At 37.6% G+C, this 27,201-nt stretch overlaps 1 protein-coding gene across 1 annotated transcript in view; it reads right to left on the bottom strand.

Annotated features, from left to right (window-relative positions):
* Positions 1-4,547: 4,547 nt before the first annotated feature.
* Positions 4,548-27,201, bottom strand: part of LOC113227524 (diacylglycerol kinase 1-like) — a 105,000-nt gene continuing 82,346 nt past the window's right edge. Inside the window, exons 3-5 of the mRNA XM_026460461.1 lie at positions 13,501-13,574; positions 6,710-6,821; positions 4,548-4,616 (exon numbers count right to left, since the gene is read on the bottom strand). Of these exons, the coding sequence (XP_026316246.1) occupies positions 4,548-4,616; positions 6,710-6,821; positions 13,501-13,574 (255 nt within the window). The remainder of the gene's footprint in view (positions 4,617-6,709; positions 6,822-13,500; positions 13,575-27,201) is intronic.

Below are 27,201 nucleotides of genomic sequence, written 5' to 3'. Positions count from 1 at the left end.
GTAAAATATAAGTACTAATATAGTTTTAAGTCTGTACCTACTAACATTTGATTGGATCTCAGTTGTCTCAATAAATAAAATTTTATTATTATTATTATTATTATTATTAACAATTTTCTGTTGATTGCGTAAGAAGGCTTTCAAAACCAAGTCGGCTAGGGATCAGATATCTCATGGCATCGATTGTAGCAGTAAAGCTCTTCGACAAAATATCCCAAAAAAAAAGGCATTGTGATTACTACTGTATCTGTATTCAGTTTAGTTACATTCATATTTCCACGCGCTGGAACGTAAATAATGATTGCCTATTTCGGTCCTCGATTTTGATGGTTGTATTATGAAAAAAAATCACTTTTTGTGTTGCGGCAACGAAGATAGATTTCTATGAATATTTTCTAACGAAAATTTATTTCTTTTACATGTATACTTAAACTCCTGACTGAAAGATGTTTTTCCACTGGAGAGGTAATATGAGACGAGGATTGAAATTTGTATGACGAAATTTCAATTTTCTCCTAATGCGTCTTCGGTGGAAAAGATCTGGATTGATTATACTACGGGAGGAAAGCCGCTAAAGTCACAGACACGACGGATAATTTACCGCCATTGACTTACAAATAAATGGTCGACGGGTCTAATATAAAAACCACGAAAAAAATGTCCCAAGTTAACCTATTTAAACGTAGTGACATGTAAAGGAATATGAAAAATCTAAAACGTTGAGTTTAAATTGTAATGTCATCGCAGTACTGTCTAATTTTGCTTGCTTCGCTGTCAGTCGAACAAACGAAGACTAAAGCGTGAATGACGCTCTGTATACGATTTTAACGCCCTATAAGGTCGGACACTTTTTAGCGCGGACCCGACGTCCATATAATTGTAAGTCAATGTTTACCGCGTATACTTGTATTTTTTACAAGAAGCCAATAACCGTTCGAGCAGCGTGGAAAGTGATTATAACATCGCTACATATGTACTAACATAGCTTATGTCAGATGAAGAAATGCGTACAGATACGGACTGAATTGCAATGATTAATAACCGGAAAAATATTCATTTTTAGTTACACATATAAGAGATTTATAATAATGTGGTTGCCAGTTAGATGCTTTAACGTTCAAATTTATATCGAGTTCTTAGGTTTTCGCGATTGTTACACATAGGAAATGAAACTATTTTTCCGGGTTTATATCGCGTATATTTGTTTTTTCAAACAAATTGACGTTTGTTTGAAACCGTGACCATGGGACCGGTAAAGGGCCCGAAACGTCGGTTTGTTTGAAAAAACAAATATACGCGATTTAAATCCGGAAAAATTGTTTCATTTCCTACGTTCAAATTTATAACCGCCATTTTGAAAAGCCTTTGATATAAAAATTAAAAAGTGTGACATCATTTGCAAAATAAGTGTATTACCTTAAAATTATAACGCATAGAATGATAGTTTCATATCAAACGAACTGTCACAAGTGAGGCAAAAATCAAATTCATGTAGGCTAGTTTTAGTAGTAGCTTAATTTTCGGTTTTAGTGAATATTTATATAAAATAAAAAGGTGAAACGCGTTACTTCCTTGTGGAATGTGATGTTAGTATCTATTTTATGTTTGTCTGACGTATTTTTACACTCATTTACCACACAGTCGACTTGAAAGTATATAAAGTTACTATTACATTTTTTATTTATTATCCAGTGGGAGGAAAGCCGCTAAAGCCACAGGCACAGCAAATTTACAGCGTGTACTTGTATTTTTTACAAGAATCTGATACGTTCAAGAAAGATTACAATGCTTATTTTAAAAAAATCCAAAAATGTGTTTCTGTAGCTTGTGGTATTTTAATCGGAACAGTAAATAATATTTTAAAACAGATAAATCAGGTTCTTTTCCTATCCTTTACTGTATATTTTTGTTAACTTGTTTTTTTTTGTTGTATATTTTTGTGAATTCACATGAAGTAAATTATTGAAATACGGCAGCTATTAAATTAGCAGCAGTAGAGCTCCTTGTGACAGAGTTCGTCCAGGGAAGCGCTGCCACCTTACCGATTTCTCCCGCCAAGCAGTAATGTCAGCATTACTGTGTTCCGGTTTTGAAGGGTAAGGGTGCTGCTGAAATTATAGTCACGTGAGACTTGTCAACTTATGTCTCAGGGTGACGGGCGCAGTGGTAGTGCCCCTCAGATCTTTGCAATTTAAAGCTCTGAGTGGCACTGTAACTGTTATGGACAAGCGTGTAGTATTTACCACCAGTCGCACGACTTGTTCATCCCGACAGTTCCATATAGTTCATAAGGAAATCAAAACAATAATAAAGTACGTTGTTCAAAATTCAAATAGATTTTAAATCTAACAATGAATGGGTTTGGAAATTTATATTCGTTTGCATTCGGATAGATGATGATTGCCAAAGGACATTGAGAAACACTGTACCTAGGTACTACAACGTAAACACGATTACTTGCGCTAGCTCGCAAGTGCTCGGACGATCTCGCGCTGGCTATTACTATCAATCGCGAGTTTGTGGGGTACGTTCCTCGAGTATATAACAAGAAATATAGACGAAATAAGTTCAAAACATTCCTGGTAATTCATCAGTGGTACATCACTTATAAATATCAACTCTCGTTTGCACTGAAATATAGACAGCGCTAACAACTGACCTGTGTGTTTGTCTTCGTATATTCAAAAAATATTCTGTATTTATTGTAATAAAGATAATATCTCTAACAATGGCGTGCTGTTCCATTGGGCGGTGTGGGGAAAAACATCAAAACATCTAATTACAAAACAAACGGTAATTAAATAATAAATATGTAATTTTGCAATTTTCGTCCATTATAGTAAATTCAGGTTAAACTGGTCGAGCTGCACTGAAACAATTGACGACACCCATTGACGACATCCGTCTATTGTTTCGAATTCGGGCTGGCCAATCGGAGCGCAATTATCACAGTAACGAAATAGTTTTCGAACAAATTAAATGGCATTTGGCATTGGTCTCTATTTCTGGTTATATACTCGATGAGTACATTAGATTTTAGATAAAAAAAATATTGCTTCATCTGATTCTTCTACCGTTAACATATTTAATAATGATAATTTACGAGCACACTGAATCTTCACTATCCACAACCACAGCGCGCGCTGGCGCGAGTTTTTGATGGAAATAGGCCGGCGAGATTTCAATTCTCGTCTCGTCTCGCCTCGTCTCACCGGTGGAAAACCACCTTTAGGGCGCTTTAAAATTACACGCTTATGGATAGCTGCAGCGCTACTGTTGTGACACTCGGGCGCCACTTTTGCAGTCACAATAAGTGAAATAAAAATTACGAGAGGGGCAGCCAGGAGTGCCATAGCACATGAGTTTCCTGTCTCCCACATCTAAGTTTCACGTTAAATCATTTACTTTTGTACTTGTTGGGAGATAATAAACGATAAGATTATAGAAATTTTTAAGTTTGTTTAATGTCCCGATATTTGACCTCCAACATATTCAATTATTTTTTGTGAAATTACTGCACTAGTTTGTTAATACAAAGATCGAACATCATCATCATCATCATATCAGCCGGAAGACGTCTACTGCTGAACATAGGCCTTCCCTAAAGATTTCCAGACTAGCTGATCAGACGCGACATGCATCCATCGGTTACTCGCCGCCCTTACCAGGTCCTTCGTCCATCTAGTAGGGGATCGTCCCACTGAACGCCTTCCGGTTTGTGGTCTCCATTCGAGACCCTGTAACGGTGTGACCTCCTTACACCGTCATCTCACCTCTTTGTATCGCCTCTCTCCTCTTGTATCTTATCATTTTTTTATTTTACTTGTATTTAAATTTTAAATTTGAATTGGTCCATCTTCCTTCAATTTCTCATTTTGTTTTCGTACCACGGTCACTCCCAGATCGACCGCCACAACAGTCAGAGCTGTTAATAAGCTAATCATGTGTAATAATTTATAAATCTACACCCTTCATGTATCTATTTCTGTAATTCAGTTTCTCGGCCCATTTAGGGGTAAGTGCCTTAATAATAAAGTGTAGGGAGTGTTTTATACTGTTATACGTGTTTTTTTTACATTTACCTTTATATTGTTACAGCCTTTCTTTAAACTTTACTTCTTTAATAAATTTTGTGGACCGGAAGTTTGCCATTTCATTGCCGTGAACCTGTTCACGGCTAGTTAGGGTTACAACCCTTTCAAACCTTTCTGCCCCGACGACCTTTAGCTATGAGCTATGTGCCCTGCCCACTGCCACTTTAACTTGATAATCCTTTCAGCTATGTCGGTGACTTTCGTTCTTCTACGAATCTCTTCATTTCTGATTCGATCAAGTAGAGGAATGCCGGGTTTTGCTCGCTCCATGGCTCGTTGAGAGATTTTGAGCTTTTTTAGGAGGTCCATAGTAAGTGAACACGTCTCAGAGCCGTAGGTCATCGCTGGCAACACGCACTGCTCGAAGACTTTTGTCTTCAAGGACTGCGGTGATGCGTATCAGGTACTGAGTATCAAAGCATTCACTATCCGGAACAGCCACACCAGAAGCAATTAATTTTCCAAATTGGTCCAACCTAGAATCCAGCCCAGGTTCTTCTCGTCCAGCGTCCGCAATGCCAGCTGCACATCAACGATTAGTCATAATTACGCAACATTTTGGGACCAGCTATAATTTCCGCTGACTTTTATCTTCAAGGACTGCAGAAGATCGAATACTAAGAAAAACTTCCTTCGGTCCGACTGGATCTAAACCAGCGTTGTCTAGCAAAGCGTGGCAGATGCTATGCCAATTAAGCTATAGAACGAATTTAGCGGACCTTATGAATTTTTCTATGTACTTGTCGCACATCTTTGTTTTTGGTTTTTAAGGACATTTTTGCCGTAGATTCTTCTTCTTCTTCTTCTTCTTATAATGCCTCTTCAATGTTGAAGGTTGGCTGTCAGCTTCCTGTACCCGTCTCTTTTAGCAGCCAACCGTAACAGCTGTTCGACGAAGGCAATGTCGGTCCACTCCCAGATGTTCCGGACGCCACGATTTCTTTCTTCGCCCAACGCGTCTCTTTCCCTGTACTTTGCCCATCATTATTAGCTGTAGCAGCGTGTATCTATTATTCCGGATCACGTGACCAAGATACACTATTTTGCGCCTTTTGATAGATGGCATCATTTTCCGGGACATATGAACACGCTGAAGCATGGATTTTTTCGTGACCCCCCGTGTCCAACCAATGCGCAACATGCGTCGGTAGCACCACATCTCAAATGCCTGCAGGCGTCTTGTAGTATCTTCTTTCTAGTCTGTAGATTCAACTGTAAGAAATCTATTTCTACACTCAGCCAGGTACCTTTACAGCTACTAGCAGCTGACTGGAGATGTCGCTGTAGTAAAGAAGCGTTACAGACAGTGGGTCTGCCGTGCCGCTGCAGCGTTTCCACAAGCGTCCTTTGTCTCATACACCAATTCAGTTTCATATTGTCAATACTTCACGTCGGATAACAGCTATTGAAATTTCATATTAACTGAATGGCTCGATGGGACACTGAATAATCGTCGTCGATAAATCGGCTTCTGTAATAATTACCAGGATGACAAAGCTTTCAGAATCTGTTTGTATTGTTTATAGAGACAGTGATATTGAGACAAATCGTGGATCCATTTACGCTTGCGCTAAAAATAGCTCTTGAAGGACGAAATAATTTTTAACAATAGATCTAAATTGAATCCAAACGGTGATAAGTTCGGTTAGGTTAGGTAGCAACACAAAATAATAAATACAGTAGATGTGGTTAGTTAGCGTCAGACGCGTGCCAACTAAAGGTCTAGAAAGACCTATCTGAGCTCAGTCCGCCATTTTCGCTTTGTATGGTACGGTTGTGTCATTCTTTCGTGCAAAATCTCTAAAATCCTAGAAAAACGCCTTATTATGCTGTTTTGGAGTGCAAAAATGACAGCCTCGCCAAAAATGTTACCCGTGGTGGTATTTCATATCATCGGAGTCTTATTTTAATAAATTTTTTTGTTACAAAAACGAAAGTAAAGCTTATTATACCCCTGCAATATGGTCGCTTCTTGTTTGGAGAACTAAAATTAATAACTGCAATTTGTCGTCGTTCAGCAATGAACCGCTAGATGGCAGTACATTGATTGAAATTTCAATATAATATCAAAACGTCTTAACTTGTAATAATAGGTGTTGATGGTATTGAACTTTCAACGATATGCCAACGGGGTAAAGTTTAAATTATATTACCAATCCAGAATTACCGATATATATTCCACTGAAAATCAGCGTCACAGCCCTGTCCCGGCGGTGACATTAGCTGAGTGGATCCTATTACATAAGCCACAGCCGCACACATGACATCTACTTAGTACAACAATAGTGTTGACCACCTTTGTGGTCGCATAATTATTTATTGCTAAGATTTTATTTTTAATTAATTTTATTTAGTTTTCTTTTTTGTTATTCATTTTCTGTTTGTTTTAATTTAGTTTGTTTTAGTTTTAATTTAGTTCTGTTTTATTTTTTATTTTTTTTACTTTTTATTTTTTACTGTTTATTATTGTGTTGTGGTGTTATGTAATAAATGTATTCTATTCTATTTTATTCTAATATCTCAATTTTGACAACGTTACAGGATGAAGAAAGAAAATGTTTGCTTCATTTATATAGCATCTCGTTTATTAAATAACAAAGTAAAAGTGTAATTACCTGATGGTCCCCATGTGCTGTGACGGCTGCGCAGGCGGCGGCCGAGCTCGCGGCGGCCATTTCGCGTAGCGCCGGTCGCTTGTCCTTGCGAACGAATGATAGGAATAGATGCCTACAGAAATAAAAGACGATGTTAATGCACATAGTTAAAACAAGAAAAACGGTATTAATTTGTTTCAAATTAACAATAAAGTTGTGTCATTATTGTCAAAACTTCTATTAACAACCCACGGTACCAGAGTAACCGGTTATCTGCAAAATCACGGTTTTACAGTAGAACGTTTTGAAAGGGAAAACTTGATATTTCTAGATGTAACAGACCGAATCAACTTAAATTTAGCAATGAGGCTATATAAAAAGCTAATAATCTTAAGAGTATAATATACAAAGTTATTTGTAAAACTTTTAAGTTTTTGTATTCTTTTAAAAATAAAAACATACTATGTAGTGCAGCTCTACACAAAGTGTTGGTGTTCAAATTTCCGAGCCGTCAAGCCAAAATTCAGATTTACAAGATCGTCATAAGTGCCCATTCTTACGTACGGTTGTGATGCTTGGACACTCATTCTTAAAGAAGAGAACAAACTCCTGGTGGCTGAGAGGAAAATATTAGGGCCAGTCCAAAGAGAGAATGGTAGCTGGAGAGTCCGTTCTAACGCCGAAATAGAAGAGCTCGTGGTCCAGCCAAACATCATCGGCGAAACCAAAGCGGACAGAGTTCGCTGGCTCGGCCGTTTAGATAGGATGGGAGAGGATTGGAACCTGAAGAGAGCCTATCTGGGTTGGTCGCCCACAGTAAGTGACAGAGGTCTGTGACAACCCTGTACACTGGCTGATCTGGGGCAGAACCTGAAATTATAAGATTCCTGTGCGCGCACAGGTTATAGTGCCCTTCTCGTATACCCTAAGGGTCGATAGGGAGGGTCACTACAATCAAAACTAATGCAGAAAGATATGAATTGCGCGAACTACAAGTCATCAATTGACGAGAGATAGCGCAGGACCGAAGAAAATGGCACCATCTCGTTTCGGAGATTGTGACACATTTCGGGTCGCTGAGCCAGTGGAGTAATAAGTATCTAAATAAATAAAAAATAAAAAATAAAAAGACATTTATTTCTCCACAAAACATGAGAAACGCAATACTAAAAACGAATAAGAAAACAATTGAGTGATGTGGACAAAAAGGTTGAAGACTCAGCATTGTTGATTGTTAGTCTTCACATATAGCTAGCTGTACGCTTGCTGCACCAAGCTTAATATACGGAGTGTACACCAAGTAATAACCTACTAACTAACTGTAAGTACAGTAATACAGTTCTGTATTTTATTCTTTCAAGTTTTTATTTTCAAAACACTCTACTGCCAGAGAACAAAAAAGTAACGACAATGGACAGTGTCCGCCCTTCCCTAGCTTTAGATACCGGACCACACCCCGCACATTGACGGTCACATTGACTGAACGGCAAGAAGTCTGTTGGTGAGCCGTTTTCGCGCAAAGGTGACTTTGATATTTGAATAGAGTTTTCATTTATTCAATACGAAATTTGTACCTTAATATACAAACATCATTGTTACGAATCTTGAATATTATTTTAGTTAGTGAATTAATGAAAAATTTAATATTATTATATAGTATTGCTGACACTGGATTTTTTTCACTATAACTCTCTAAAACTAATGCCAATCGAGAGATCCTATTGTCCCAATTAAATATTGTCATATGACATTTTCGTGAAAAAATCGAATGTCACTGTGTCGCAAAGTTAAGATAAATATAGTGTACCTGCCTGTCCCCAATAACGTCAATTTTTAATGTACCCAAGTGATTTGCCGAACCCCGAACAGGTCCGGACCTAAAAAATATTGTCGTACGGTAGTCTCCATTTTTTGTCTATGTTCCTCTAAGTTTAGGTAAAAAAACTCTATCTATTCCGATTGTTGCTGATTACCCACTAAGGCAAGCGTGTTCTGCACTGCAAACTGAATCATTAAATACCATTTTACTGACGGTTTTGCAGTGTCTGTGCAAAATTTGCCTGGATGAGTACTACCGCCATTGTGAGACGACACCTGTGTTCCAAATTAAAGGCCGGGGAGAGCCAGCGTAATCACAACACGATTAAGCTCATATATTCTACAGCCGGCAACGCATTTGGAATACTAAAAGGACAGGCGCTATGTCTGGAAGTAACGGTTACCATGTTTCATTAGGTGGAACATCTGATTTGCGGAATTACATATATTTGCCAAGTTTTATTAAAATCGATTAGCGGAAAGTTCGTGATATCCACCGGATCACCCCATAATCTAGCATCCTTAGGGCGCGTTCCTATTATATCGTAACATTTTAATTATCGTTGGACGACTATTGCTTCACGGGGAACGTTAAGTTGGAAGATATGTCCGCACATTGTCGCAGGACACTGCGACTGGCATTTCCGGTACTAGCCCGGAGAGCTAGTAGAGGATAAGCTAGATATCTTTCGATCCCTCCAGCAGCTTATGTTATTGGGAACTAGAGAGACGTCGTTTTTCGGCGTCGGGAAGTGAGCGTGTCTTACCGCTCCGCCACCAATGAGGAGATTTGGTAGTGGACTCAGAGTCGACGGCTTAGCGGTGGCAACCGCTAGTTGTGCAATGCGCAAGGGGAAGTGAGCATGCCTATAGCTCCGGTACCTATCTGGAAAATAGGGAGGGTACTGTACGTGCACCCGGGGCGGCTCACCCGAAGCACTAGCCTCTCGAAGAACCGAAAGAAATCTAGTGACAGAGGTCTGTGACAGCCCTATACACTGGCTGATTTGGGGTCAGAACCTGAACTTGTAAGGTTTCTGTGCGCGCACAGGTCATAGTGCCCTTCTCGTATGCACTAAGGGTAGGTAGGGAGGGTCACTATAATCAAAACTAACGTAGAAAGATATGGAGCTTGTCTGTCGTGACTGAAATAGGGTGAGTACTGCACGTGTACCCGGGGCGGCTCACCCCAGGCACTAGCCTCTCGAGAACTGGGTGAAGTGACAGAGGTCTGTGACAACTCTGTATACTGGCAGATCTGGGGTCAGAACCTGAACTTATAAGGTTCCTGTGTGCGCACAGGTTATATATATCCTAAGGGTCAGTAAGTCAGTCAGTCAGCGTTCGTCCCGCGCGCAGCTAGCGCATCTTAACGGCAGTCTAGACGAGGGCCTGTGACGAACCGCATAGGAATTTAGGAACTGGAGAGACGCCATTCATTCGGCGTTGAGAAGTGAGCGTGCTTTACAGCTCCGCAATTAATGAGGAGATTTGATAGTCAACTTAGAGTCGACTGCTTAGTGGTGGCAACCGTTAGTTGCGCAGAGCACGACGGGAAGTGAGGACTAGCCTTACAGAGAACCGGATGAAGTCCGTGCAAACGGGTTGATCTAGGGTTAAGACCTGAATTAGATGCTCCCCGTGCGGATTTGCTCCCACAGGTCATTGTGCCCCTCCAACACAACCAAGAGGTTGGTAGGGAGGGGCTCTATAAACAAAACTTATGTAGAAAGATTTGGGACTGTGTCGTGGACGTTTTTCTATCGTTAAACGACTGTCGTGTCTAGCTACTCATACTGGATCGTGACGACAATTTGTCGGTTCACGGCAGCCGCCTGGTCGTTTGCACGACAGGATCGTGTGATGCACAGCCGCCGTCGAGTACGTAAGCTCTATTTAGTGATGGGAAACCCTTCGACACGGCAAAGCGATTGATTGAATTGATGACGCAGACGCAACACGTATTTAGAGTAATGATTTTTCAAGTATTTGTTGATTATAATAAACCGTGAAATATTAATACAGAAAAATAATACCAGAATAAGATTATTCAGTCCTTTATTAATGAGTGTTGTGAAAAAAAGTTGTTCCGGAAAACTAAAAAAAACAACAACGATAAACTTTATAGAATATTTTTATAATATTTTCTAAAGTATTAAGATTAAAGAATATTAATTATCATTCCTTTGTTTCCTAAATCGATCAGAATCGAGAACTGTGTAATGTCAAGTGAACGTCACTAGTCGTAAAATTTTACGAAAAATATGACGAAACGGCCATACCACGAAACTGAATGCGTTATACGAAAGTATCGCTCGTTCGATATTAATGGCCTACTGAAGAAGGAACACAAGTGGACCGTATCAAGTTAAATCCGCAATGTATTACGAATCAAGCGGCATCGTTTGCATATTTATTTTCTCGAAATTAATTCAAAATGAAAAGAATAGATTTTAAAATAAATTATGCGTATTCTGATTACAAAATTACATAACTTTGTAAGGATACGGCTCTGCTTATTAATCTTCTCACAGCTGTGGCGTTTTTGCAGTTTCTAATGGCACAATTAGGCATTTTTCGCGTTTTCTACTGATGTTTAACTACGATAACGGCCGGGCGTGTTTTGAAGCGTACCTTTTTTTAAGCGTACCTTGAAGAGGGCGAGCGGAAGGCTCATAACCCCTAAAATAAACTTAAAACTAAGTAGCGGGCCTAAGGGCGCCCAAGTGGGCACAGACTTCAGCTCAGGGCGCTACTGAAGATTTCCTCCAAAAGGGCGTGCTATAGGAGAGAATCTACCAGTGTAGGTGCTGAAATGAGGGGCTCTACGACCTCACCGGCGAGGACGCTTGGTGCGTGTGGAGATGGACTGATTTGCGATCTGGTCAGCCTTCAAAGTAGCGAGATGACGACCCCATCACTCTCGCCACTTTGAAGGTTCGTTGAGGGAAATCCTCCTTCCTTGGCCGACTTGTCCTACGTACGCGGTGGAGGTGTTCACTGAGATGATCGTAATTGGATGCAGCCACCACGAGGGGGTTGGGATGGTGAGGAGCAGAGTCAAGTATTTCCTAAAGCGTAGCAGCGCCATCTAAGTGTTTATAGCTTACATTGGGCACGCGAAGCAGGTACACTTGCGGCATCTATTTAGATTATATGTCTGTGGTACCGCGTCTTCAAGTGCGGTTATTCCATAAAAAGGGTTTTCAGCGCGTGCAAAATTGAACACAAAATGCACGCAGATATAACAGAAATCACCATGTCTTCTCGTTTTGCCTTTTACTGTGTACTGGATTATAAATTCCACCTTATCTGCATGCATTTTATGTTCAATTTTCCGCTCGCTCAAACACGTATTAGGGTTACCCTCTTCCAGTCTCTACGCATAAAGATATAAATATAATAAATAGGTCGTCGTGGGGTAAAAGTATATGTCTAGTCCGTCTAAACAAGAAACTGTAGCGCAAATGTTTTGTAATTTGAATATAATAGATAGTTTTAGTAGTAGTAGAGCTTGTGAAAGTTGTCGTACAGGGAAGTACTGCCATCTATTACTGCCGCCAAACAGTAATATGAGCAGTACTTCGTTCCTATTTTGAAGGGGTGCTGCGGAAATTGGCACATGGGATTTGTCTTCTACAAGTCTTTGCGATTTCACTAGAACTCTAAGCGTCGTATTCTAGAACTCTACTCAATGCTCAAGTCAGGATTTGAGCAGACTTGAGCATGATTTCAAGCACTGGAAATACGACCCTAATGGCAAGGACTTGAGTATGATTTCTAGTGCTTTAAATCATACTCATGTCATGACTTGAGCAATGAGTAGAGCTCTGGAATACGACCCTGAGACTGGTTACACACGGCAACTTCAAGCAGCGATACAAATGCGATACAGTAGCTTTTTTTATAACATCAAGTGACGGGAGGAACAAGTGCGTCTTATGGTAAGCTGTCCATAACAATTAAAGTGCCACTGACAGCATTAAATTGCAAAGATCTGACTACCACTCCGCCCCTCACACTGAGACATGAGTTCACAAGTCTTAAGTAATGCTGACATTACTGCTTGGCAGCAGAAATAGGTAAGGTGGCAGTACTACCCTTGATGAACTCTTTCACAAGAAGCTCTTGTGCTACTAAATCTAATCGCGAATCCTTTACACACACGTGCGACTTTGAGCAGCAATGCAATCGCGCGACTGCATCGATGCAATCGCCACGGATTTGTATATTAAACTGGAAAGCGCTCTAAGTTAATAAAACGAACAGAGTGAGAGGCTTCAAAGTAGTAATGCAATGCAGTAGTAACTGCCTCCGTGGCCGAACGGTTACCATACCGGACTGCTACGCAGAGGTCCCAGGTTCGATTCCCGGGCCGGGAGAAATATTTGTATGGCCTACAATTGTTTCTCTCGTGAGTTTGGGTGTAATTTGTGGTTGTCTAAGTGTGTGTCCATGGCACCCGCGACACAGGGTTTCCCTAGTGCGGGGCTATGTTGAGTGTGTGCGTTATTTATTTAAAAAAAAATGCGTCTCTTTCTAATAAAGTGTTCATGATTCAGCCAGCCATATTGTTTTTAACTTTTTAATTTTTACAGAAAATGTGGCCGCTTGAGGATAACCAAAACTACTAATATTATTTCATAATACAAATTAGTACACTTATTTGATATGCTACTTCATAATAGAAGGTTTCATTGTTGATATATTTTTTTTGTATTATTACCTTTAAGATGATTTTATTTAGCGTTGGCAACTTGTTAGACAAGGACGGACCGCTACTTAGAGCTATCTCACGTGTCTCGGTTTATTACTTTTACTTAAAATAAACCTTAACATAACCCAATAACGTGTAAATTTGTAATATTGGTATATCGAAGTGCGCGATCCAGTTTACGAAATATATAAATCCATGGTTATCGCCTGTAAATGGCAAGTGTCGCGATGCAATCGCGCGTTTCTAGAACGTTTGCAAAGCTTGTAATAATAATTACCTGCATAATTCATCTGGTGCTTTCACCTCTAGGAATGTATTTATAAACCACTGGAAGCCATCGAAGTCGATATCCTGAAACAATGGAGAATTTGTGTTTAGTCAATCTTCATTCGACATCATGTAAGACGGTTTTTGTCTCTAAGTTATAAATATAATTTTGTAATTGGTTGTAGCATTAAAACATGAAAAAACTTTATTTTTTTGCAACTTTGCTTATGTGACGAGGACAATAGAAAGTTTAAATTTGGACGCCATGAAGTAAACGTACAAATTTTCGGGGTTCTCTTTATTTAAAGACAAAAAGCAAATAATAATTATAAATAAAATAAAATCTCTTTTTATTGACTTCAAAATAAACAAAACAAAATTATGAAAACCTTAAAATGCTGATCAGGTAATTTTGAAGATATAGTCGTTATAATACCGACACAAAAAACGAAGTACACAAAAGATACTAAATCAATATTTTTGGAATTGGAAAATATCATTAATTATAGTTTAGGGTATAATTTGCATTCTTGATATTCCACGTGGAAACCGTATGATTTTGACTCCAATTATAATTACACTTTTGATTATACAACATATGCGGGCGCGAGGCGCGTACCAATACTAAAAAACGATTACAATGCTAAATATGTTCCTACAATATTCCTCCCCAACAACATTTTTGAAAACAAAACTTTTAAATTACAAAACAGAAACAATTTACATTAACAATAAACTGTATTTGACTGCATATGATAATGATGAAGTGCTGTATTTCATATACATTCAATTCATGTAATAATCCCTGACAAGTGTAGTAATTTATATACTTTCAAGTCATGTAATAGTTCCTATTAGTAGTTTTTCTACTTGTTTTTAGTTAATATTTAAGGTACATTTTATAATTTTAGTGTTTACCACACTAGTATGTGCCATCTCATTTTGTAAAAGCGATATCAACTGAAAAGCAGCGTTACAGCAGGTGAGCTGTAACATATGCTGAGTAGACTCCGTTTCAGCTTATCTTGTTTTGCTTGAATTCTATTAAGCTGAACAAACATTTCTTTCATTACAAATGTATGTAAGGCAAATACCGGTAACAATGCATGTTCCTAGATCCTCAAATTACATTTTATTTACAAAGTACAAACTTAAGACGGTAACATGATTCATTGGTTCGTAAGTTATACTTCAATATGCAATCGTGCAAGGTAAATTCTGAGAACCGTATCTGCGAACCCATGATTTCGCCCTACAAGTTACAAGCGTATAACAAAAAAAACAGGAAGATATTGTAGGGCGTAAAAGATATATATGAAAATAAACTACATTCACGCATGGGTCATGAGAACGCTTTGCTCGACACAATATTTGCCTCTAGCAGATAACAATGTAACCATGCAATGAGAGCATTTACAGCCTTTCGTGCGTCACTATCAAATCACATAATCTTGTGGCATCATCACTTTGTTTACGATACATAACAGCGGTAAAGATGGTTGTGATATAGTACGTTCAGGGATATTATTCTCTCAGAGAAAAGTTTAAAGAGACTTGTGGCATCACAGTACATTTACTCAAATATTTTGTATGCGCGTGGTACCACGGTACCACGATTTCGTTTAACTGAGGTAAACGATTGTTTTATGGGGAACTGTATACTTTTATTCCAATAAAATTCCGGAGCATATATTAAGATAATCATTTCCTAAGTTTAAAACTTACATTAAAAGTATTTTAATTGAAAAGTCATATTACGAAATTACGACGACGTCGCTCAGTGGGTAGGCCCCCCACCAGTTGGACCGACGATCTGGTGGAGGTCGCGGGAAGCCGATGGATGCGGGCAGCGCAGGACCGATCGTCGTGGAGATCGTTGGGGGAGGCCTATGCCCAGCAGTGGGCGTCGTATGGCTGAATGATGATTACGAAATTTAAGAGTATGTGTTAGATAAAGAAGTATGCAAAGACTACATGAGTCTAGATTCCACACAATTATGATTAAAAGTGTATTCCATAGCATTTTACTTTATTTGAAAAGAGGAATCCCTAGAGTTTTTTGTTCAGGGAAATCAGCGTAATGAACGAGCAGTAGCTTAAAAAAAATGACGTTTTCAAGCATTGACTTACAAATAAATGGACGACGGGTCTAATACAAAAACCACGAAAAAAATGTCCCAAGTTTATTTAAACGTAGTGACATGTAAAGGAATATGAAAAAGCTAAAACGTTGAATTTAAATTGTAATATCATCGCAGTACTGTCTAATTTTGCTTGCTTCGCTGTCAGTCGAACAAACGAAGACTAAAGCGTGAATGACGCTCTGTATACGATTTTAACGCCCTATAAGTTCGGACACTTTTCAGCGCGGACCCGACGTCCATATAATTGTAAGTCAATGTTTTCAAGTGTAAAAATTTTACCTATAGAATAAATGCAACTGTTTTGGTGGTTCGGTGTTAATGAATGGTTTTAATTAATAGAGTGATAGATTGGTTTAGAATTAGGGTGCGCACAATATGATATATATATGGATAGGTAAATACATACAGAAAAGCGTAGTCAAATGTACAATGATGTTTAAATAGACATTGTTTATTAAATTTAACAGAATGGAATTATTTATTAAATTATTCAGATTACTAAGTTTGCGAAACAAGCGCCATTACAAAATGTGTTTGCAAAGATCGGGGGCAGGCTGAAAACAAGTGCTGAGTGACTTCTGCCACTCAGTAAATGCTGAGACTGTCCCCCACGCGCAAATCAGTAATTTTAATCAGTAATCTTACAATATAAGTAATCTTTTACGTTTAGTTTTGTTATATAATTGATGTGTGTGGAAATAAATGGTTTAAATGGTTAAAATAATATGAAAAGGGACTTCAAAAATTTGTAGAAATGCATCCATTAGCCAAGTTATATTAAAGTCGGTTAACGGAAAGTGGGTGTAATCCTATAAACCGGATTCATCTCCTAATTCGCCAACCTTAGAGGTGGAATATTTTCTTCCAATTTAAATGGGACGACGACAGAGGTAATTACCCTTTCCAAAACAAGAATCATCTAAATTATCAGACACACGTCCGGTAATCACTCGGTTTTAGGGTCAACTGAAAATCAGCGTCACAGCCTTTTCCCGGCGGTGACATTAGCTGAGTGGATCCTTTTACATACGCCACAGTCGCGCACATGACATCTACTTAGTACAACAATAGTGTTGACTAGCTTTGTTGTCATTTCATTACCTATTACTAAGATGTAATTTTTAATTCATTTTATTTATTAAATTTTTATTGAATTGATATTCAATTATTTTTAGTGAAATTACTCCACTAGTTTGCTATAATTATTAATACAAAGATCGAACACTCAGAAAAAATTCCTTCGATCCGGTCGGATTTGAACCGACATCTTCTTGCATACCGTGCCAGACGCTATACCAACTAAGCCACGGAACGAACCAACGGACCTCACGAATTCCTCTATGTGCTTGCGTCGTGTCTTTGTATTGGTTTTTTCCAACGACTTTTTAGTCGTAGCGCCATCTATGAGAAATGTTTGACAGATTTATCACCCAGTTAGTACCTTTACAGCTACCAGTCCTGGCGAGAGATGTCGCTATTCACTGTATTAATTAAAGTTTCATTTTATTATCATAAATCATTTTATTTACTTTTTTTTTGGTAATCTATTTTATTTTTGTTTTAATTTAGCTTTATCTTTTTTTAATTTCTTACTGCGTATTATTGTGTTGTGGTGTTACGTAATAAATGGTTTCTATTTTTTTCTATTCTATTCTATTCAATTCTAAATAGGTTAACAAAATTTGTCGGAATTATCACGTAACATTCACACACACAGCGGTAGTTTAGTAGCAGTAGACCTCTATGTGAAAGAGTTCATCCAGGAAAATACCACCTTACCTATTTCTGAAATAGGATAATAATGAATTTGATAGATGGCATTAGTAGTATCCTGCCTCGAGCAATCAAAGTGTTGCATCCGATTCGTGTTTGTTCCAAATCCGAGACTGTGCAAATCTAGGAAACTCGGACCCATTTCGGATGTCGCTTGTGCACCAGGTCCGATTCAAATCCGAGAAAAAACTAATATCGCTTGTACACCTAGAGATAAAATGACACTTCGGACACCTGTGACATTTCGGACCGTCACTTCCCGGACTGGGAACTCGCTTAAGCGTGTTAATAATAATATAATAATAATATAATTATTTATTCAGACAACAACATAATATGGTCCATTAGTGTTAGTATCTTACCAAAATTAACTTAAAAACTATGTTAGTGACAAAGAAAAAATAATAAAATAAAATAAAAATACATGTCAATTCTTTCACTCGCATCCCAACCAAATATACTAACATGAGACTACTTGATCAGGACCCGAATGAAAGACTTCATTACAGGCAAGTCATATCGGTCAGGTATGACCTTTAGAATGCTGTTGGCGCTGCCCCGTAGTCTGCTGAGCAGTGAGGCTGTTCTTTTACGGATGATGGCGTAGAAATCATCCACCCGCGCCTCTGCAAACATGGTAGATGCACTGCAGAAACTGTTAAGCAATTGGTTTTTTTTATGACAATGTACTCTTATGGCATACAAAACCCACCCTTTTTTAACTATTCCAGTATTGTACCATCCCGTTCCAACGTTTGGCATCACAAAAAAAGATAAATGTACGCGGTTTTGGAAGCGAAAAAATAGATTCATTAACAATACATTCTAATACACTTACTCCATTTTCAGTCACGCCGTTGGCGACAAAACTAACTTGGGCACTTTTGTATTTATCACGCTTTTCTTCTAACCATTCATTAAACTCCCCTAACATTCTTTCATTCTGTTTTACCCCCCGTAAAACCTCATTCACACTGTGCCGAAACTCGTCTTTTTCACTTTAGATAGAACTTAACAACTTTTACGTCACGACTTTATGGGGGACCTTCAACTGTTATACGACAAAATGGTCACACTCATTATCATTTACTAGAAAAAAAAAAGTATTTTATGCAGTGCAATCATTGACTTACAAATAAATGGACGACGGGTCTAATACAAAAACCACGAAGAAAATGTCCCAAGTCAACCTATTTAAACATAGTGACATGTAAAGGAATATGAAAAAGCTAAAACGTTGAATTTAAATTGCAGTACTGTCTAATTTTGCTTGCTTCGCTGTCAGTCGAACAAACGAAGACTAAAGCGTGAATGACGCTCTGTATACGATTTTTACGCCCTATAAGTTCGGACACTTTTTAGTGCGGACCCGACGTCCATATAATTGTAAGTCAATGAATGCAATAGAGGGTTTTTAAAGTCGAGTGCCGTGTTTCGGCCAAGAGACTTTGCCGAGTACGAAGTATTAAAACTTCAATGTTGATTGCATACAATACTTCTTCTACGCGTAAATTAAAATAACGAATATTTTTCCGCTTTTTCATGAAGGAAAATAAATAAAACAAGCGGAGTCTTGATTGTCACGTTGTGAATTCGGAATTATAGTCTAGTGTCAACTGTTAGTGTCGCCAAGGACCATATAGACGGCGCTGTCATAATTTTACGAAAAAACATCGCGTATTTTTATTTAACGAGAAATGATTTCCTTATTACTATAAAATAAAAAAATAAAGAAAATATTGAAGACATATATGGGTGAATATCTCATGCGTAAATTTTGCGAGTCCAGGCTGAGAAACGAGGTGTAAAGTGAAGAAATATTAATGATTATTTTTTACAGTTTAATTAGACGTAAAATGAGTTTAGGGCAAGAATTTCAGAATATTCATTGTACAATAATAATTAATAAAAAATATTAATGTCCCTTTTAAGAAAAACAATTCCATGTATGTTATTCACTATTAGAAGCACTAACTAAAATCATTTAAAGTATTGCAATTACCAGTATGTGGGAGACTGGGTACTTGATCAAACTTTGTCCACGCGAAAATTGTAGTTTTGGTGGCAAATATTCAACTGGTTGCAACTGGTAAGTAGTTTAACTAAAAACCATTACGTTCTTGCCCCGCGCAAGCCTCAGTTGTGTACACAAAGTACTTTGTAGTTGTGTATTAGGACCTGGCAGCGAAAAATTTCCCGCCAAAAAAGTAATTATATGCCCTTTGGTGGCACGTGAGACAAAAAATATTCAGTTTTCCTGGCTCCATTTGGGCTCAATTTTTGTTTTATCCCAAGGTCGTATTCTAAAACCAAATTAAGAGACTAATTTTGTCATTATTTTATCACAATTTAATCGTCTCGGTATGATTTTTAAGCTTTTACTATTTTTTCCCTTAATTTATTTTTTGAGATTTCATCTTACGTGGCTCAAATTTGGTGGTTTTGGTGGCGTTTGTGTTACCACCTTAACTTAAAAACGCCACCAGATTTTAAATTGTTGTGATACTTTTGAATAAAACGTTCACTTTCGAAAAATATTTTAAAGTATTGTGCTTATTTGTCCCAATAAACTTAGAAAGATAGTGTTATTCATAATTTTTCAGATAACGTAAAATTACTTAATTACTTTTTGATCTATTTGTACCTTAGCGATCTTTTAAATTTGTATTTTACTTAAATTAACGGTGATATCATTGATTAAATATTTTGTTGAGAACGTCAAACACGAAAAATTAGTTCATTGTTGTTTTCATTGGCAGTTGAATAACTACGATACACTACGCTATCTCCAGGAATGTTTTCTGAAGATAAATTGTAGAAACTCAAATATTTACCATGAGGACATGCGGTGGGTTTATCGAGACATTGAGGCTTGATGCAAAATAAGGCACAGAATGCTAATTTAGAGTTGTTACTTTTTCCAAATAACCTGAAGAAATAACACTTGGTACAATTATAACTAACTAGTGGAGTAATTTCACAAAAAAATAATTGAATGTCATAGTGGTGAAACATCTTGACATTCAATAAAATTTATTTACAACCTGAAGAAAATTCATGTTACCAGGAAAAGGCCAGTCTTTTTCTTCAATTTCGTAATTTTTTACAGGTTTAAATTTAATATTATCAATGGCAGGTTTCAATGTCAGATAAACGAATCAATATCAGATAAACGAATCAATATCAGTAATGTTGTTCCCAAATGACACTTTGATCTACAGTTCTCTTTAATAATCCTCCAACTCTTGGGCACCCTTGTCATGGCCACACTCGCAATAATCACGGGTGCCCCGGATGGAGTTGGAGGATTTTTAAAGACAACTACAGATCAATCAGTGTCGTTTGGGAATGACATTACTGGTATTGATTTGATCATCTGGCGTTAAAAGCGCGGCATTAACATCAATGGTGTAACACCATTGATGTCTCTCCTAAGATTCGCGGACGATCTCGTGCTATTTGCAAATTTCGACGATCTGCAAAGGATGCTGGAACAACTATATGATGCTTCTTTGAGAGTTGGCCTAAGGATGAATATGTCCAAGACGAAGATTATGGCGAATCTCTCCAGTCCCTCAAATACCACTGTCACGGTGGGAAATGAGAGGCTGGAGAGAGTCGTTCAGTATGTCTGTCTCGGACATGTTCTGTCGCGGGGCGTCAGTGGATGCGGCTAGCACGGGACCGTGATGGATGGCACAAACTTCGGGACACCTATACCCAGCAGTGGGTGAAATCAGGCTGTGAATGATGTTGATGCCTATCAAACCTCAATGTCCGGACAAACCTACCGTATGTCCTCATGGTAAACATTTGGGTTTCTACAACTTATCTTTAGGAAACATTCTTAGAGATGGCGTTGTGTATCATAGTTCTTCAACTGCCAATTAAAGCAACAATGAACTCACAACAAACAGTAGAGTAATTTCACAAAAAATAATTGAATATCAATTCAATAAAAATTTAATTAACAATGAACTCATTCCCTAAAATCCAGGGAAGTACTGCCACCTGACCTATTTCTGCCGCCAAGCAATAATGTTAGCATAGTTAGGTTTGGAAGGGTAAGGGTGCTGGTGAAGTTACAGGCACATGGGACTTGCCAACTTACATCTCAGGGTGACGGGCGCAGTGGCAGTGCTCCTCAAATCTTTGCTTATTTAAAGCTCTGAGTGGCACTGCCACTGTTATGGACAGGCGTGTAGCTTACCATCAGGCGCATGACTCGTTCGTCCCGTCACATGATATTAAAAAGAAAAAGCAGAAGAAAGTTCCAACTGTGCGTCGTTTTAAAGGAGCAAAAAAATTTTTATCTCAATTAAATTTAAAGAAACAATTAAATTTACTTAATTGTCTTTGTTTTTATGTATATTCCAACTTTGGTGGCAATACGCAATTCTGGTGCAACCGATAAGCGTTTTGGTGGCGTTTCTAAGTATTGGTGGCGAGAAAAATTTTTAATTGCTTATATCTCTGAAATTAATGGAAATGGCTATGTCCCGGTCACGTATATGTAAATGAAATGTTTCATTTTATTGCAAACGAGTCTCGGATACTGGAAAATCTAAAAAAAATTGCGCCACCAAAATTTACAATAAAATTAATTTGTTGATATTCACCGACATGTAAATAAATAAGTTCGACATAACTCTTAATCATTACAAATCAATACTTAGTAAATTCGAAAATAGTATTGTTCCCACTGCGTCCGAGTAACTATTTTAAGATTGCTAAATTTGACATAAGAACAATATTACTTTAATAAATAAAAAAAATAAAATACTTTTATTTCGGACAAGTTCCATATTTTGTTAGTAATAATAATAATAGAAAAAGAGCTTATAAACTAGTGTTAGTAAATGTTTGTACATCATCAATTGGTTAAATCACCCTCCTTACGAAGCATTGCCACATGGGAGAGGTGTTCCTACCAGCTACAGTTTGTAGGATGCTGTTGGGGCTGTCCCGCACTCTGCGCATCAGGGATGCTGTCTTTTTTCGGAGGATGGCAGCAAAACCATCCGTCTCATATTCTGTAAACATCCCCGACGCACTGCAAAAACGAAGCAGCCCCAACATCATCCTAAAAATATTATTATATTGTACACGTACGGTCTCCAGCGGCCGTTTGGTGTAATTGACCCATAGGCTCCCGGTGTAGAAATTTTGACAATATGCTTTAAAAAGCGTTATTTTTACTTCCTCTGTGCATCGGAAAAACCTACGGAATAACATATTTTTATTTATTTAATGTTGAGTCGCGTCATAGTACGAACTGTGTGAATGAACAGTCACAAAGCTGCCAATAAAACATCGTAGTTTTTAACCGACTTCAAAAAGGAGGAGGTTCTCAATTAGACTGTATTTTTTTGTATGTATATTACGCGATAACTCCGGTATTTGTGAACAGATTTTCATGATTCTTATTTTGTTGGAAAGGTGGTACTTCCATAGTGGTTCCATTTCATTTTGAAGAAAATCATCCACCTATAAGGGTGGCTGTTCACGCATGAAGATTCATTTTTATGAATAGCGCCTAACTTTAATTTAGGAGCAATTATTTTAATGGTTGGTTTTGCCATTTCTCCAATTCAAGGCGTTTTTCTCTCAATATACTTTGAGTAGTGAGAACCGATTTTTATTATCTCCTATGTCAAGTCCTGTATAGTGGCGAACTAGGGGATATTCCAATAAAACTTATCAAATAGACGTAATTCCGCGTACTTTTGAGGTCGGTTTTTTTAGTACTCTGTACTGATTTATTAAGTCAACGGGTAGGTGCTCTTAATAAGCCGGGCCGATTACGCGCGGATTTTTATCAGTGAGTGCTAACCGTCGCGGTACGACCTTTAGTCGTCCTGTGGAGCGGGTGTTACAACGGCTTTCATGCCTTTCAAAGTTGTGTAAGTTTTTCATTGTTTACAAAGCTTTTTAAAGCATTTTGCCAATCTTTTTACACGTGCAGCTTGTGGGTCAAGTATACACAGAAAGCGAATCGCGCCCTGTGCGTCCAGTATAATGCCGCTCTCAGAATGCTGTTGAAGTTGCTTCGGGAATGTTTACCGAGGCGCGAGTGGACTGCTTTAGTGCCATTTTGCGGAAGCGGGTAGCGTCCCTAATGCGCAGAGTGCGGGTGCGCGGCTAAGTACACCCTTAGCATATTACCCACGGCCACTAATAATAAACCTATTAAATATAAAAAGACGAAAACGATGGAAATAAATTAACCTTTAAACCTTTCAGGAGAGAGGTTTCAAAATTGTACGAACGACATTAGCAGATAACTTTTTTTTATAGGAGAGTTATAAACAATAATTTCACATAATATACATGATTTGTTTCATGTTAGTTCGTAAAATTTTATCACTTTTAGGTGATTAAAGCACTTCTCTGCCGTCCACTAACTATACGCGGCTAAGTGACAAGTAGTCAAATATCGGCTTTAAATAGCACGAGATTGAGTTCAAAATTCTCGATTTCAAAACAGCTAAAGTCAGGTCTGACATATTGAAACTTACCGTAAAGATAAATGGGCGACGGGTCTAATACAAAAACCACGAAAAAAATGTCCCAAGTCAACCTATTTAATCGTAGTGACATGCAAAGGAATATGAAAAAGCTAAAACGTTGAATTTAAATTGTAATGTCATCGCAGTACTGTCTAATTTTGCTTGCTTCGCTGTCAGTCGAACAAACGAAGACTAAAGCGTGAATTACGCTCTGTATACGATGTTAACGCCCTACAAGTTCGGACACTTTTTAGCGCGGACCCGACGTCCATATAATTGTAAGTCAATGGTAAAGATGCAGAAATTCGATGTTCTAAAACTGGAATATAGTTTATTATAATTAGGTATCTCAAAAAAATATTTTGTCATATAGCCGCGTTTTACTTAACAGATGGTAGTTTTGACGTATGATCACATGTGGCTTTGTTATACCAAGTGTACGATATACAAAGCCACATGGGTATTATAAAAATTTATAATAAAATACCCAATGAAATCAAAAATGTAGATAGAATTAAGATTTTCAATAAAAAATTTCAACATTTTTTATTAAAAAATGCTAATAGTCTGAACGAATTCTTGGATGACAAAAATTGAGTTCGCCCAATATTATATTATAAATACAGGGCTATAGAAATTAAGCAAATGATAGCAAGTGATATAGTTATTAGTTAGCATGATTAAGTTATTTAAGATTTATTTATTGTTACAGATATTTGATTTTTATTTGTTTATAGAATAAGTACCCTCTGGCCTGATTTGCTGTGCACTTGCAAGGTATCATATAATAAGAACTAGTATGTTTATTTTTTGACATCTTTGTGAACTGTATGTGGTGCAATAAAGCGTGAAACACAGAGAGAGCGGGTGCGGGTCGGGCGCGTGTCGGGTTGTGTCGGGACCGCGGCGGGTCTAATTCCGTATATTGTCGTCCATATATAAATACATGGAATTAGAACCGCCGCGGTCCCGACCCGTACCCGCTCTTTGTGTGTTTCACGCTTAAATGAAATTGAAACTGATATTTTTATTTTAAATTCTTGTGCAAATTAATTTACACAGTAATTTTAAAGATCTTTGCACTATTAGGTGTTTGTGTAAAACGATAAGCGTATGACAATAAAACTTTACAATAGCGAAACTGCCGATTGCATGACACAATATCTAAAAGTAGGACAAAATAAAATACAAGAATAAACGCATATAAGTGCTGTTACAGAAGCGACAAGATGCCCTATGCGATTATACACGTTGTTTATTGTATAAGCCTGAAGAGATTTATGCGTCACAGAGGTGTATACATGCGTAATTTATATTTATGTTTTCCATAATAAGAAACATTTTGCTTACACATCATAAATGTTTAGGTTCTAGTAAAAACCGATAGATTTCGTTTTGGTCAATTTTATAATTCGATTTTGAAAATTATAATTAGCCAAAAAAAGTTGTCCTGACGGCGGCACTGGCGAGCAGGTTACGGGCCATGATAGCGGACAGGCTACACTTAGATCATAAGTAATTTTGTTACTAATCATCTGTAGATTTTAGTTTTAGTTTAGTTTAATTTTCAATTTTATATTTTGTTATTCAGTTTTAATAATCTAAATTTTAAATATAAGTAATACGTGTTAACAATAGTATTTATTTATTATTATTATTATGTATGGTAGTCTATAGGGCATGTACCTATTTATAGTTGACGACTTTACCGGTTGATACAGCCGTAACCATGACAATAGGCTCCCAAGTCACCTCTTTTTCTTGAAAACCACTGGTACTTGGACAATATTGTTATACTGCTAAAATCTAGTTGCAATGGCAGTTCAACGGGTCAGTCAGTGGAATGACAGTGACGGCATTAATTGATGGTAGTGATGGAGCTTCCTCCTACGTACAATTAGATTGTGCAATCCCGTCGGGGTTTTCCCGCAGGGATACAGCATGGAGTCTTTCAAAAGGGTCCTAAAGGATTCGCGCTTGTGACGTCCGTGGTGTTGCAGGCGTTCATAGGCGACGGTGACCGTATACTTGTCTGCTGCCTACATAATTTTCATTCATTAACGATCGATGTTACCATAATAAAACTACCATGGATTTTTTTTCTATGTCAAATAATTAGTAGAATACGTCATCAAATTATCACTGAAAAGCCGAATATCAAAAAATTGCAATCGCTGTTGAATAGTACCTCGATGGGTAGCCACTACAACCAGAATACTAAACGTACAAAATCCTGCCATTGATTGCCAATCTATCTATATATGACACACAACTGAGATGACTTAAAATAAAATAACTTGAAGCCTTGTATACGACTCGGAACGTCAATTTGTTTAAAAAAAGATATCAAATAATCTCAGTACAGAGTACTAAAAAAAACCGACCTCAAACGTACGTGGAATTACATATAATTACCATGTTTTATTGAAGTCGGTTACCGGGTAGTGCGCAAATCCGGATTCATCTCCTAGTTCGCCACTAAAATATAATAAAAATCGGTACTCACTTCTCAAAGTATATCGAGAGAAAAACGCCTTGAATTGGAGAATAGCAAAATCAGCCATTAAAATAATTGCTGCTTATAATAAAATTTAGGCGTTATTTCTAAAAATGAATCTTCATGCGTGAACAGCCATCCTTAGTGGTGGATGATGTTCTTCAAAATTAAATGGGACCCTATAGAGATACCCTCTTTCGAACAAAAAAAGAATCATGAACATCGGTTCACAAATACAGGAGTTATCGCGTAACATACATACAAAAAAAACATAGAGTAGAATTGAGAACATCCTCCTTTTTTTGAAGTCCGTTAAAAATAGTTTCATATCCCATGACTTGCTTTGTTTTGTAATTTTTACAAAGAACATTTTTTTTAAACTTTCGTCACCACAAAACATCAATGCTATACTTCGTCTGTTCTATAATTTGTTTCGCTTTGGTTTGCTTAACAACTTTTCTCGGCCGCATCGTAAAAAGAGGCTTATTACTAATAGAAACGAATGTTCTTCACATGGCCCGTATTCCAGTGGGGCGCCATTTATTTTCTCAGATAGAGACTTAGGTCTTTATTGATTAGTCAATAAGGTCGACTGCGGACTTCGCATTAAAAAAACCGTATTATTAGTAACCGACTTCAAAAAAGAGGGAGGTTGTCAATTCAATTGTATTTTGTGTGTGTATGTTACGCGATAACTCTGGCATTTCTGAACCGATTTTGTTGATTCTTTTCTTATTGGGGGTACCTCAGTATTTGTTCCATTTAAATTTGAAGAAAATATTCCACCT

The sequence above is a fragment of the Hyposmocoma kahamanoa genome, unplaced genomic scaffold (genome assembly GCF_003589595.1).
Source record: "Hyposmocoma kahamanoa isolate Upper Pololo Valley unplaced genomic scaffold, ASM358959v1 211, whole genome shotgun sequence".
NCBI lineage: Eukaryota > Metazoa > Arthropoda > Insecta > Lepidoptera > Cosmopterigidae > Hyposmocoma > Hyposmocoma kahamanoa.
The sequence above is the reverse complement of the archived record's forward strand: the minus strand, read 5'-3'. Positions and strand labels throughout refer to the sequence as shown.